Source organism: Centruroides sculpturatus, unplaced genomic scaffold (genome assembly GCF_000671375.1).
Source record: "Centruroides sculpturatus isolate CEXI.00-Female unplaced genomic scaffold, Cexi_2.0 scaffold112, whole genome shotgun sequence".
NCBI classification, from domain to species: Eukaryota; Metazoa; Arthropoda; class Arachnida; order Scorpiones; family Buthidae; genus Centruroides; species Centruroides sculpturatus.
In genome coordinates this window covers 394,223-409,668 of record NW_019384367.1, presented here as the reverse complement: position 1 = coordinate 409,668, position 15,446 = coordinate 394,223, and the positions used below count along the sequence as shown (strand labels likewise).

At 28.6% G+C, this 15,446-nt stretch overlaps 1 protein-coding gene across 6 annotated transcripts in view; it reads right to left on the bottom strand.

Annotated features, from left to right (window-relative positions):
* The window catches only part of LOC111612848 (UDP-N-acetylglucosamine/UDP-glucose/GDP-mannose transporter-like), a 50,658-nt gene that overhangs the window by 11,030 nt on the left and 24,182 nt on the right, over nucleotides 1-15,446 (bottom strand). For all 6 annotated transcript variants that reach the window (XM_023354149.1, XM_023354134.1, XM_023354118.1 and 3 more), the window contains 4 exons: nucleotides 15,287-15,354; nucleotides 5,547-5,618; nucleotides 5,380-5,448; nucleotides 1,169-1,277 (listed from right to left, as the gene is read on the bottom strand). In XM_023354149.1, the coding sequence (XP_023209917.1) occupies nucleotides 1,169-1,277; nucleotides 5,380-5,448; nucleotides 5,547-5,618; nucleotides 15,287-15,354 (318 nt within the window). The remainder of the gene's footprint in view (nucleotides 1-1,168; nucleotides 1,278-5,379; nucleotides 5,449-5,546; nucleotides 5,619-15,286; nucleotides 15,355-15,446) is intronic.

Below are 15,446 nucleotides of genomic sequence, written 5' to 3'. Positions count from 1 at the left end.
CTCCATTATCCGGACCTCCATTATCCGAATTTTCGATTATCCGGATTGTTCAAAATATACAAAAATTTTACGAATTTGCTGATTCACACTTGGCGAATTATGACACTGTTTATGTACGTGATGGAATGAATAACTTTTTTTGTTTCAACAACGTCTCGCCCAGCACAGTGGTCGTAAACTCTTAAATATATTTTACGTAGTAATAAAAATATAACTTGACATACGTATTTATAAGTAATTTATATTCAAATTACATCATTTCTATGACCAAGGGTAACGTAAGGTATGGACGACGTGGGCCACTGCCTATGCCTCGTGGTCCGAAGGTTTACGCATTACTTAAAAGCCGCAAACGCGACAAAAAAATTTTACTCCTCATAAAACGATAAATAGTTTGTCAAATTTTTATTCATATAAATGCAGTTTCAACTGCTTTTTATTTTATAAAATCCGTCTTCTTGCGCCACCAGAGGGCCTTTTAAACAATAGGTAGTCTGTTAGCGTTGGTCAGTAGTAGTCCAAATTCAATACGAACGTTTGTTTCTTGAAAATTTGATCACGATTTAAATACAGTATTTACTTTTAATATTACCGATATGTCATCGAAAAGAAAACGTGTTGTATCATTAAAAGACAAATTAAAGTATTTATTTCGATTATCCGGATTTTTCCTTATCCGGACTACCTTCATCCCCAATTAGTCCGGATAATCGAGGTTCTACTGTAATACATTTTGTATTATATTTCTATAATTATGCATGCAATTGTTTTTAAAATAATTTAAATAAAAGAAAATTATCTTAGTATTTTATTCACTTTAAGTTTAATTCTTGTTATACATTTATATCTTTAATTTATCATAAATTTCATTCATTTATAATTATTTAAACGTGTTATCATTTTCATTTTAATATTGTAAACTTTTAGTTTTTTCCAACAGAATTTTCATAGTATTATTATTCAAATAAAATTGGAAATCATAAATCTATCAAATTCCTTTTGTAATTTAAAACAAATATCTGCATTATATTATTATGAAGTAACTTAAAATTATAAAACTGTTATTAAATGTAATTCATTTTTATTTATTTTAACTAACAAAACACTAACTTAAATAATAAATTTAAAAATTTACTCTGAATTTTCATAATTGTAAAATATATCTTACATTTCCTTTGGTTTCCAATTTTTTCTTGACATATATGTTATTAGCTGTAGTAAAAAAATCATTTCCAAGAACATAAACATAACCTTTCAGATCAAATGATAGATCATCACTGTAAAATTCAATCACATTAAACATTTCTTCAAAGTTACATTCTATCTAAAATTATTATTAATTTGTTAAAAATTTCAATATAATAAAATTAATTTTAAACTAAGTAAACTAAAAAAGCAATTCCCGTATTAACAGTTTTGGTTTATTTTTTAATTTAATAAAATATAAGGATTGCCTAATTGAAAAATGGACACGTGTCATATTTCATCATGCAAAGTAGAGATTGGTGGGCTACCTTACAGGTAGGTAAGCTCAATATAGGCAAACCACAAGCTGCATTAATTGTTGGTGGAAACAGATTTTTTCTCCAGTAACTGGCAGATTAATGTTAAGTTATTTATGATGAAAGCATCCAAAATCAAACAACAGGACAGTATTTCAGTTTTTAGTGGTTGAAGAGAATAGGACAAATGAAGCACATTTATGATGAGCATTGTTTAGGATGAACAGCAGTGAATAATTGGTACAAAAATTACAGAGAAGACTACAAATCAATTCAGGATAAACCACAACCAGGTCAGGCACACTCCATAATCTCCACTGCATCAATCGCCACTGTGGATGGCATAATCAGAAGTGACAGACAAGTTATAATTCACATACTCTGACTCTGACCTGTCACCATGATACTTTCACATTTTTAGACCTCTCAAGACAGGTTTGTGAGGGCAAAGATTCATGTTGGACAATGAGATGGAGGATAGGATCAAAGAATTTTTCTATGAGCAGCAACAAGATTTCTATCAATTCACTTATGAGACGCTGGAAACTTTGCCTAAACAAATACAGTGGTACCTCAGGATACGAAATACGAATGCCCCAGCATATGAAATTTTCAGGATTCAAACATATTTTTGCTCCACGATACAAACAAAAACTCACCATACAACGTTACATTAGCTCGCAGCGCCATTTTTTATTCACTTCTGTTCATTGGTCTCAGTCCGCGTGTTTGCTTTGTCGTGGAAGGATCTCGCTTGATAAAGAAAATCTTGAGGTATTATCAGAAAGTGACTGATTTTATTGAAAAGAAACATCCCAAAACAGTTCACACTGGCCATATTGCTGCTCAGAGTAATGACAATTGCTTAAGTTATTTTAGAAACATTTTAAAAAGTAGGCAAAGCCAAACCTCTTTGGATAGATATTTTACCAAGTGATCTCTATCCAGTGAAAGTGCTGGTGGAAGTGAAGGAAAGAAAGCAAAAAGCAGTAAATAAAAATTTTAAAATATATATATAAAACAACACTAATTTTTTTTATCTTTTCTAAGTTATTTTTAAGTTATTGTTACATTATGTTATGTAAGTTAAGTTTTATTATCATTTCCCTTCTCCCTCTCTTCCGCCACCAGTTTACACTTCCACCGTCATCTATCCTCAAAGGTAAAGTGCAAATAAAATTACATTTTTTTTTATCAATTATTATTCTATTATGGTTATTTATACATTTACAACTACAAAATGCATTTTTCAGTGTCTTCCTTACTATAGTTATTTATTTTTTTTAATGTACAACTTAGCTTTAATTTGAGTGTGTTTTTCGCATTGGAACGAATTATTTGGTTTTACATGTAATTGCATGGGGAAAAATGATTCACCTTACAACATTTTCATGATACAATCTCAGTTTCGGAACGGATTAATTTCGTATCATGAGGTACCACTGTATGGATATTTCTTTTAGATTCACAATAAATGTTTGCCAGTTCTGATATGTCCAATTTTCATTTCTTGTCAACCCTTCTCTTCACTTGTCAACCCTTACATATTATTATTTTAAATTTAACATTAAAACCCATAAAACTCTAAAGGAAAAAATTTAAAAAAGATATAAACAAACCACTAAAAAATGCATTATTATTGTGTAACTTTGAACTAAATACTTTGAACTTAGATATTTGAATTTATAATCTAGAAGTTAAAATTATAATTTTTAAAAATTTGTTAAGTAAGAGTTAATCTATTAGTACCAGCTTTCAAAAGTGTCTACCTATAATACTATATAACTCTAATTTCATCCATTTGTATAAAACTCAAAGTAAAAATTTATTAATTTTATAAATAATTTCTAAATTCATTCAGAATTTTTTAAAATAGTTTTTCTACTCTATGTCATAAGAAAGCTGTTATAGGTTGACTAAGTTTACATTGAGATGTATGAATAGTGAACAATGTATACAAGGTCAGATGATATATGAAAAACTTTTCATGTTCCAGTCCCATTTGAATCCAGATACCTCATAATGACAAGTAAACATCTTTGTTTTCTTCATCAAATGATTAACAACTCATCCATATTTTAAAAAATATAAACAATTCAAATTTCTAAAAACAATTTTAATTTTATCAAGAAATGTGTAAATTAATAATCAATTAACAATCACTTTAAAGATTAAAAGTTTATCTGATAGGTATCAAACAGATCCAGTAGATAAGACATCCTTATACTGTGAACACAAAGTTTGAATCTTGTTGTTGTTTTCAAATTGAGAAAAAGATTTTTAAATAAATAAATAAAATAAAAAATAATAAATGAAATTCATCAAGTTTACAATAACTTTTTCATTACATTTATATTTCATTAAAAATAAAAAATATTAAATGTGATACTTAGAAATTATACATTATTTTAATAATGCAATTATATTTTGTCTCCATTGACAACTCATGTCTTAAATATTGAAAACAAACTCTTTATTAATGCTACAATGATCAATGAGCATAATGTATTTTTTTGTTTATATAAATTATTTTAAGGTTATTGTAAGATGGGATTGGATTGAAGAATAAAGCAATGCAACACTTGAACAATCTGCCAAAGAGGGAGAGTGCCTCCTGAGATGATCTTCTATGGGAAACTGGTCCTTTTCAGGTTTAGAAATATGAAGAAAATCCAGAAAACTCCCCACCCACCTGGCCCAATACTTAGGCCTATGACCAATTACCAGTGTTCAGTGGTTTTATCCATTCAGCACCTGGTGGGCACTATTTTATGATAACCTAATTTATGTTATTTTAAACATTTTATTTTTTCTAATTCAAATGTTTTATTATATTAATAATATTTATTATTATTATAATATTTTGCATCATTTTATTTATGATAACTGTTATAATAATAAAGTTATTCAATTGGACAATATCTTAAGAAAATAAATTTTAGTTAGTATAGTCAGATATATAATTATATATAATCAAAAAAATATGTAAGTATAATGTAGACTCTGCTTTTTGAAATGATTTTTGTACTACCCTAAATTAGAAATAATTGATTGATAACATTAATCAGAATAAGTAAATAAGAATGTAATTAGAGGAAATTTTGGTTTTATTGATTAATGTTAAAAGCACATATTAAAACAATTAAAAAAACTTGAAGGTTTATTAATAATTATTATTATATTTAATATATAATTAATTTACTATTGTTTATATGTTACCAACTGTAACAACAGCTAGAGTAATGCTAGCAATTTAAACTATGATTTTGCAAGCAAATAATGATTAAATGATTAATGTTTAACATTTGTCTAAGACTGATGACAATAACTGATAATGATTATGTGTTATCAACCACACATCAAATAAAAATTAAAAACGTCTTTATTATTCGTCCTCACTTCGCCCTTCTGGGCTCTTCTTCAGGCTATTGTGCGAAAAGAAGTCGGACATTGTAAATCAAATAATTTCCTTTTGAATATATCACCATTCGAATCATAACACATGGAAACCTTCCAAGAGATTTTAAAATTTACAACATCCAATTTTTGCACAATAACCTGAAGAAGAGCCCAGAAGGGGCCTCAAAAACATTAGCTACCCTAGTACGCAACCACTCCGGTTACCAGGTTTTATGTAAGTGTTATTTAAAAAAGTCTATTTACCTACAGACAATGGTAATTATAACAAAATTCTGATTATAAAGAACAACACTTTTTATAATATATTTTACCTTGTATATTTTGAAACATATTAACTTTGATAAAATTAGCCAAATGATAACATTGTGTGTGATTACAATAAGCAGAGTGTATTGTACTTAAAACATGCAACAACAATAAACATCTTTACTTGTTATATAATGATATTTTAACTTACATAGCAGCAATAATTGCTCCACCAATCATGGCAAATACTGTTGAAATAATGGCACTGCTTCGTCTTATTCTTTAACAAACATACAAATATTACACAGTCACATAGTTAATATAAATATTATATCATAAAAATTATTTTAAATATATAAACAATAAATCATAACTTACTTTAATACTATATATTCCCCTACAAGAGTCATTAAAATAGTAAACCTCCTTAATACTGTAAACATTGGTAAACTAAAATATAAAATTTTCATTAAGATAAACTTAGATAAAACCATTTCTAAAATAAATAGCTAAATGTATTATTGTATGTGTTAAGATTAATTATACCTGCCATAATATATTAAAAAGTTACTTTAATTTCAATTTAAATAAAAAGAAGAAACAATGTTGACAGATTACATATAAATTTTCTAATCAAATGATTAAATTTATTATAAGGAAAATTAATTTAATTTGAATAAAAACCAAAACTTTTTAGCTTCTTTTGCAATATTAGGCAAAACTATTTAGTCAATACAGAGTAGTGATTCTTTACCTAAGGTCCAAGAACTCCTTGGGAGTTCATGGATAATTTCAGAGAATCTGTGAACATCTATGAGAAAAAAATTACATCTTATTTTTACTAGCCTTTAATAGAAATTTAGCATTTCCTTCAATTTATCATTGCAGCCAACAAACAATAATAGTATTGGTCACTGGCAAGATTATCAATACAAATATCACATACTTTCAAATTATATTTACAGTTGTTGAAAATATCTCAAAATATTGTTTACCATCATCACTACTTCAAAATTTTATTACTACCAATACATATATTATTACTTTATCATAAATTTGTTTTTTAATATTCTGACAACTGTATTTCAATATAATTATTTTCCTTCATAATGTATTTTATTTTATGCATTTAAAAACAATACTCTGAGAAAGGGTCCATAAGCACAACCAGACTGCCAAAATGATCCATAGCACACAAAATATTAACTTTTGATTTTTGTAACAAGATAATGTAAATTTTCAGGAAAGTTGCTTTGACTGCCTTTTTTTTATAATAAATTACAGTGTATATTTTTAATCATCTTCTTAGCTTAGCTATTTTTAATGAGCTTTCTTCAGACTGCTTAATATTTTGCTATTCTAATCACTATCAAAACACTCATTTTTTAAAACAAGTCAGAAAATAAAGGTTAATGTTTCTGGAATGTTTGCCATTCCATCTTCAGGCTTCAAACTGACCAATCTGAAGATGAAATAATGAACATTTCAAAACAAACTTTATTTTCTGGTTTCTTGAAAAAGTGATTAATAGAACATATGAAGCCATCACATTCCCAGAACTGTTTTATTATTCTTCCTTCAACCTCTTTGTTCTTATGTCATCTGTATCATATTCTTTCTTCTCTGTTTCTTGTCAATTTCCATTACTAAATCCTTCCTTCTCATGTAGTTTCATTTTTTTCATAATGTGCCCAAATCATCTGCATTTTCTCTGTTGTCACAAAGTTAGTCAAATTTTAGTATCCCATTTATATGTTTGTTTCAAATCCAGTTCATTCTTGTCACTCCATAAATCCATATCAGTATTCTCATTTCTGCATCTCATTCTATTGACATCAGTTCTTTTTTAAAGGTAAAATTTCCATGTCATACATGATTGCTGGTCTCACTACCATTTTGTATGCCTTACATTTCAGTTTTACTGGTATTCTCTTGTCAACACAGAACTGTTGACATTTCTTTATAGTTCTTCCAAGCAGCTTAGATTCAACTAGTCGCTTCCTTTTCCACTTCTTTTTTTCACTATCAAGCCAAAATGATTAATCTCTTGACATCATCTCTATTCAATGTCAAAGCTATTAAATCATTTTCTCCCACATTGCTGAACATTGTAAGACATATTGTGTCTTGGTTTTATTAATTTTATAATCTCTCTCTTCAAACACATTACAGTATTTCATTTTTCCAACTTCAACTCAGCCATTTTCCTTAATTCAGAACACATCACAATGTTGTCTACACATAACATGACCCATGTATTTGTTTAATATATTTTTACATATAAAAATAAAATAAACTAAGACCTCTCTGTAATAAATGATTTTGAGAAAAACAGGAAAGACCTACAGAAAGTTTGAGCTGAGAAAACATTCTTTTTTTTTTTTTTTTATTAGTAAGCACAAGTATAGTTTCACAATTGTATGCAAATAGGCAAAATCACTAGCAGCTAGAAATACACAAATTTGAAAAATTAGAGATGTCATTCTGAAGTTCCAAGGATGGATACGTCTCCTTTTGAAAATCCAATCATACTATTGCTCAATGGAACAAGTTTATGAATATGAGATACACTAATTCACTCCAACAAACACTCTTTTTATTTAATTTCTCAAATACATAAGGTTTTGTGCATCATATAGATGCATTAAATGCAGGTCAAGTTGCAAACAAACACACTTGTTCATATCAAAACAATTCACCACACAACTTGAACACTGCAATGATTTGACCACATGGCAGATTAAAAATTCCAAATTAGTTCATGTTGCTGGAAATAGAAATGAAGCTTTTTCAAAGAAAACACACTCAAAGAATTATACAGAGGAAATGCTGGTTATTGATTTACCTTAAGAGATATCAATTTTTGGAAAAGCAGATATTGATGGGCACTCATATATGCAGGTAAAGTGTTGGTTTTAGTAATACAGGTAGAAATGTTGGGTTTTAGAATTCTGAAGTCAAGCATTGGGCCTGTATTTGTTGGATATTGGGCCAACTTTAGCTAAGTACAGCATTACAAATATCAATGCATGATACACTAACTTTCCATACTTGTTTAGAGATGTCTGAAAATTATTTTCCTCTAGACCAGTGGGTCCCAATTAGTTTTTCCTGCATACCACTTCAAGAAAGAGCTCAAACTCTCATACCCCTTATAGCAGAAATTCATATTAATCCATACTAATATTATAAATTCAAAGGTAATGCTGTCTGTATGTTACCTTTTCATGTGTAAACCACTGAACAGGTTTTAATAAAATTTGGCACAGAGCTTACATGTTGGAGATGGACATAGGCTACATTTTACTGCGAGAAAATATCTTACTCCCACAATAAAATTCGATATAATGCGAGCGAGGCTATGGGTAGACAGCTAGTGATAAATAAAATAAGTTTTTTTACTTTTATTAGCTTTAAAATACAATTCTAATAATAATGAAAATAACATAAGGTTATTTAATTAATTTTAATATGACAAATGTGCACGATTTTCTTTGCACAACTTTGTAAACTCTGGTTGCTTTTTTCAGTTTCAGTCTCAAGTCATCTTCGAGTTGAAGTTGGTGACGATGTTTAGTTTTCATGTTTGTCATGGCCGAAAATCCGCTCTCGCAGAAGAATGTTGTGCAAAATAGTAGTAAATATTTTATTGCCTCTTCACTGACATTATAATAATGATAATTGTGCAATTAATACAAATTGTGTTAATTGTACAATTTTTGTTTCTTGCATAAGAATTTTATTTAGATATTGTCACAAAATGCATCTTTTTGATGAAATTTCAGGAATATTTTTAGTCATAAATAAACAAATTTGTGCATTCGACATCATGTTGTAAATTGTAAAATTTTTGATGGTCCACCCATTATTTTTTTAATTGCTTCATCTCATGCATTTAAATTTTAAATCGACCGATTTTAGATTGCCTCAAGTACCCCTTTATGAAATTTCACGTACCCCCAGGGTATGCGTACCACTAATTGGGAACCATTGCACTAGACCATTTACAAGATCATACCAATTGGATTTTTGTTGGATTTTGGAAGTCAGTCCTCATTCATATTTTCATCATTTCCAATACTGATTTTACGTAATTGCAATTATATAGAACTTTGGAAAAGGTGGAAAAGAAATGTTTAACTCTTCATAAAAATTTTTTGCAAAAACAATGCTTTTCATAAATTTCTGATTCTAGAGAACAATTTTAAAGTAATTTTTTTCAGTTTATATTCATATAAAATTAATATTAAAATAAAAAAAATATATAAAAGTTTTAATCATTTCAATGAGAAAAATATTAGCTGAGCATATTTGCTATTTAAAATACTATGTTTTCTCAATTCTAATGCACCATCAAATGTAATGGACACCCAATTTTCAAGATGTCAAAAGCTGAAAAATGTTAGCTTGTGAATATAATGCATCAGTGGCGTGCCATCATTGGAAGCAGTGGATGCACCGCTACTCTTGTATTTTCTAAAAAATAAATACATAGTACAGTAATTTTAATTATATGAAAATACTCTCACAATATTTTATTATAACTGCATTATATATCTTATTACAAATTTCTATACTACACGTGAAAAAAAATAAGATTGCTATTGTATATTCGAATATTAGTGACGGAGTGGAAGCGCTGTATTGTCAGCATCCAAAAACCCAGATTCGCGCATGCGCTTTACAGAACACCAACCTCACCCGGTTTAGCTGGTGGAAGCCTAGGACCTTGGGTGGATGCTACACATATACCACATCCAATTTTATCCAGGACCAGTTCTGGGCTGTTAGCTGCCTGCCTGCTAGGTATTTGGCCGCCCTCGCCCGATTATGTGAATCATGAATAGATTTATAACTTAACCCAACAGATAAAAATTTACTGGTATGTTTTTATGATAGTTCTGTATAGTTGACAGGAGTTTAAAAAATCCATTAAAATATTTGATATTTTTATTCCGCTCTCCGATTTTATATTACTCACGGATTTCAATGTTAAACCAGTGATATTAAGATTTCGTATATCCCATCTTTAAGGGAATGTAGAAAAAAACGTGTACAATTCTTGTATAATGTTAAAAAATTAACCATACTTTGGTAGCATAATTTACAACTAAATTTAATGAATGAGAGAGATGCATGAAGTACAGAAAAAGCTTTAGAATTTATTTTCCTCAAATTTACGATTTATGTATCCATTTGTCATAAAAATTTGTCTTTCCACTTTTTTCCAAGACTACAAATATTCAAGTACAAAGTAACTAGTTTCGACTTATTTCTACTTAAGATATGGTTAAATAATTAAGAGATTAGGGAATTGAGGACATAAATAAAACCCTGCTGAAAGAGCCGGAATATTACTTAAAAGCTTAACCAACCCAATCTCTAGCTGAATACGGTGGGGACTGATTTCTTCATAATATTAGACGTAATAAAGACAGAAATTTTTCCAGTTCAATGAGAGTAACCAAAAAGTTGTAAATTTCCGTGGACACCTGGTCCTAAAACGAATTACAGGTAGGGCTCCTACAACGCAGTAGACATGTTCCTTGAAAATACCACATTGTGGGAAATCGCATTATAGGAGACACCAACTTAATACAAAAACTGGGATTCAGTTCTAAAAAGAGAACTTGGCATTTGAATGACATTTAAAAAATTTTTCATGGTTTATAAATATTAGCCATGAATTTAACACTGGTTTCATCAGTTGATGACTGTCCCATTTGTTTTAAATAATCAAATATTTTTAAGGCTTTGTGTTTAAGTGCACTTTTATTTAAAAGAAACCATTACTTGTTCATATCTTCTACCCATAATATTAGTGCTTGTTCCATTTTTTCCATTATAGATGCACTCGGACAAGCAACATTTTTCGCAAGAATAGATGATCCGGATGCAACCGAATTCCTAATCTTTTCTTCTGATTGCTTAATCGACCGAATAGTTGACTCATTTAAATTAAAATTCCTACCAATATCAGCTATCTGCTCTTGATTTTTAATTCAACCTAAAATTTTCTATCTTTGTTTGAAGAGATACAAATTTCCTTTTTAACAACAGTTCTTTTCATTCAGCATTGTTATGGCTAAAATTTTTTCAATCAGTTTTGTGAACAGTAAAAATCACAAAAAATAACTCCCTTTCACTATGTTGTTAAAAATGTATACCCAATAAAAGTTTATACTTATTTTGGACCATTTCTGCAGTCCACACCTATTGAAAGAGTATAAATGATCGAAAATTGAGTAATATATTTGAGTGTTTACGATAACTGATGCACATCTGCCTAGAAATCGGTCTTCCCTTGAAATTTTCATGGGAACAACACATCAACATCGACAAACAGCTATTTTCAAGGACATTTAGCTCTGTACACCGAACTGCGGCTCGTATCACGTGATCCATTGTGAGTTTTCTGTTATGTGAAAGATAATTCGTTTCTAAATACCATAAACCGCATTGTAAGAAAATTTCCACATTTTTCCAAACACGTTGGAGCGAAAATGCATTGTAAAGGTATCGCATTGTAGGAGGCCTACCTGTAGTTAGAAAACAAATGACTATTAAGTTTAACATATTTTGATTTTTACAGCTATGGTGAGAAACATTTAAAATTTACAACAACCCTATCGCATCCTTTGAGATATACTAGTGATGTGACAAAAGAGGCATTTGACATTAACTGATATCGGCACCCTCGGGATTTGGCATGCACACACACACTGCACACCTACCAAGATCATCTCTGATTCCACTCGTAGGGAGCTATTTGACTAAGTGGTTAAGATTTAAAGAGTAAAGAATATTTTATGTTTTCAAATGCATGATGAACTCAGGATATTTTTCTTCCAAATTATAATTAGAAGTTCAGACTATTTACAAAAAATTAATTTTAAATTAATTAAAACGTCTGATCATTTTTAATAATGTAATTTTTACCTATTGTTAATTGTTTTTAATGAAGTGATTTCTTCAAACAAATGTAAAAGGTGTACTTCTATGGTGTGTGAAAAGGAAGAATTGATAGACTCAAAAATTAATTTTTTGTAAATAGTCTGAACTTCTAATTATAATTTGGAAGAAAAATATCCTGAGTTCATCATGCATTTGAAACTATATGCAAATTAAGATAACTCGTATCCACCACTAGAGGGCTTGAACCTGATACAAAGTGTATAAAACTTGACAGTTTGGTGTGAAGATTTACTTTGATTTTTAATGTTATAGGCGTCAGAACCTATAATGAAAGGCTGACGTCTGATCATTTTTAATAATGTAATTTTTACCTATTGTTAATTGTTTTTAATGAAGTGATTTCTTCAAACAAATGTAAAAGGTGTACTTCTATGGTGTGTGAAAAGGAAGAATTGATAGACTCAAAAATTAATTTTTTGTAAATAGTCTGAACTTCTAATTATAATTTGGAATATTTTATGTTATTTTTATGTATGTTTCTTTACAAAGCTGTATAATTTTCTTTAAAAGTATATTAATACAATTGAAGAATATTTTGTACCAGGTATGGATATCCACCACACATTTTATTTCACCAAGTTTTTATAATTTTATTTCTAATTGTAGCTATTATGTCGTGGCTAGTGATTCAGAATGTAATTGCAATATTAAAAATTTATTTTAAAAAAGTTTTGGCTCAAGATCATATAATGAAAAAGAAAACATTATTAAAAGAGAAAGGCCAATGCCTAAGTTAAACATAAACACTTCAAACAAAAATTTGTTCGACATTTTCATGATAAAATGGCTCTGTAAATGCAAAAATGCAGAAATTGTTTGATTGGCTTTGCCTACTATTTTCAAATGAAATTAATGTGTGGAATAAGAATGGCATTGACAATTTAGCTGGCAAAAGACATGTCGATTCTTTTGTATTTGAAGCAATTTGGAAATCAAAGCGGAATAGAATTTAACATTTGTAAATAATATAAAATAAATATTGAAAATTATAACAAGATAGTTACGGCTAATAGATATATTTAAATTAATAGATGTTATATGTTTTTATCAAAGCAAGAATCGGCATTTAGAGGGCATAGGGAATCTACTGAATCTAATAACAGAGGTAATTATATTGAACTTTATTAATAAGTATTAATAACTATTTATTAATCACGTCAGATAAATAATCTATTAAAAATACATTTAAAGAATTAACTGAGCACCCCTGGAAGTCGGCTTCTTACAGAAACACAACTTCCCTATCATCAAATGTCACGGCACGCTACCGTAATGCATACTCTATCACTGAACATACAACCACAGGAAATTAATATATTCAAATAATAATAAACACATGTGAAAAACTTTTTATTTTCATGTTTACAGTCCTTCACAATACCAACATTTTTAAATGTAGTTGTATTCTATTAGCAGATATAGTAAATCTACAGACTAACATAAAATCAATGTTTTACGACATTTCACATCAATATGCACAAGCATGAAATTGAATGCAAAAATACTGGTTAGAACTATAAGCAGAGTTAAGTAAAGAATTTTTGATTTTGCTGGTGTTTGACATGCTGCATAATTCTACAAGCATGAAATTTTCCAGATATGCAATATCACACAAATTATCTATATACATATTCTTCAGCATAGTGAATAACTTCTGCTTAAACACAGCTTTATAGAAGATTTGTCTATTGAACATCAATCACTTCACTTGCTGTAGTTCAAGAGATTATCAAACCATTCCAAAACTAAAACCAATACTGAAACCAAAGTTACAGAAAGGACTTATACCATTTCATTACAATGATGTAATACACATGAATTTCTGAGTGAAGGAAGAGAAAATGATGCAAGTGAGGCTTTATTAAGTCTACTTTGTGCCTAACTCTAATTCTAATACACATCAATTCTACTGTGCACCCCAATTTCAAAAATCAAAAAAGTCCAAAGACAAGGATGTATTAGAATCAAGAAAACAGTAATATACATGTTTAAAACTAATTAATTAAGATTTTTTTGTTTGCATTTTTTTCATTTTTATTGTATTTTACTTTCTTTTTTACATTTCAATTTTAGTTTTATTTTAATGTTTTTATTTAATATTTAATTTTATAAATAATTTTTTCTATTATAGTACAACCTCTGTAATCCAATATATACAGGACCACAACAGAGTCAGATTAAGGAAATTGCCAGATTATTGGGAGTAAAATGAATTTGATGCCATGAAAATTAAATTTGACAGAATAGAGACTAACCAAATTCGTTCATTATGGATAATGCTGCAGCAAAACAAACTGATCACTGATCAAAAGTCCAAGCATGCTGCCATTGGTAGTAAGTGATGTTGCCAAGTTGGAAGATTTCCAATAAATTTAATGGGAAATTAAAGCAACTCTGGTGGAAACTACAATATTTTCGGTCAGAAATTCTGAGGGACTGATTTTTGTTTGTACATACAATATTTTGTTATAAGATACTGCACCTTTTTCAAGCAGCTTAAGATGATGAGTGTAACAATTTTTAATATTGTGCCCAAGCTTGAGTGTTTAAGCTCATGGTCAATATCATGCCATATTTAGTGATAACTGGAGTTTGAACTAGTGAGAAAGTTGTACAACATGGCAGTGATATCAGTAATACTCAAGTCCACTAGTGTCAGATTACTGGATGTGTCAAACTAGCAAAGGGTCAAATTACTGAAATTGTACTGTATTTTTAATTAAAATACTCTTTTTCATAATAGAAAAGTCCCTAAAGATGAAGAAGATATTTATTACATATATTAATTAAATCATTAGAACATGTCAATATATTTGAAAAAGAAAACTATTAAGGAAAAAACATATAATAATAATAATCATAAAAATTTCTAAAAAAATTAAAACAAATAAAAAAGAAAGTAAATAATCTTTAACTAGAGAATTAATTCAATTCTTGCTAAAGATTAAAAGTTCTTCCTCAATAACTATTTGTTCTTGAACACAAATTGAAGATTAATTCCAAACTCTTGCTGTCTTTAAATTTTTTTGATAAATTAATTTTTTAAAAATTATTCAGTTCTAAAAATGATTAAATAATACAGAAAAATTATAAAAAATTGAAAGACAAAATAATCTTATTACTAAGATATTCAATAAAATTACCTTAAATGTTTAGTTCCACCTAAACCACAAATTAAATTTCCTACATAAAAAAGTGGTATAGGCCAAATCTAAAAAGAAAAAAAAAAACTCAAGTCAGAATTATAAATGCTATATATGTCCAATTATAAAAGAGGATATCAATAAGAATAGTTCTCTTGGT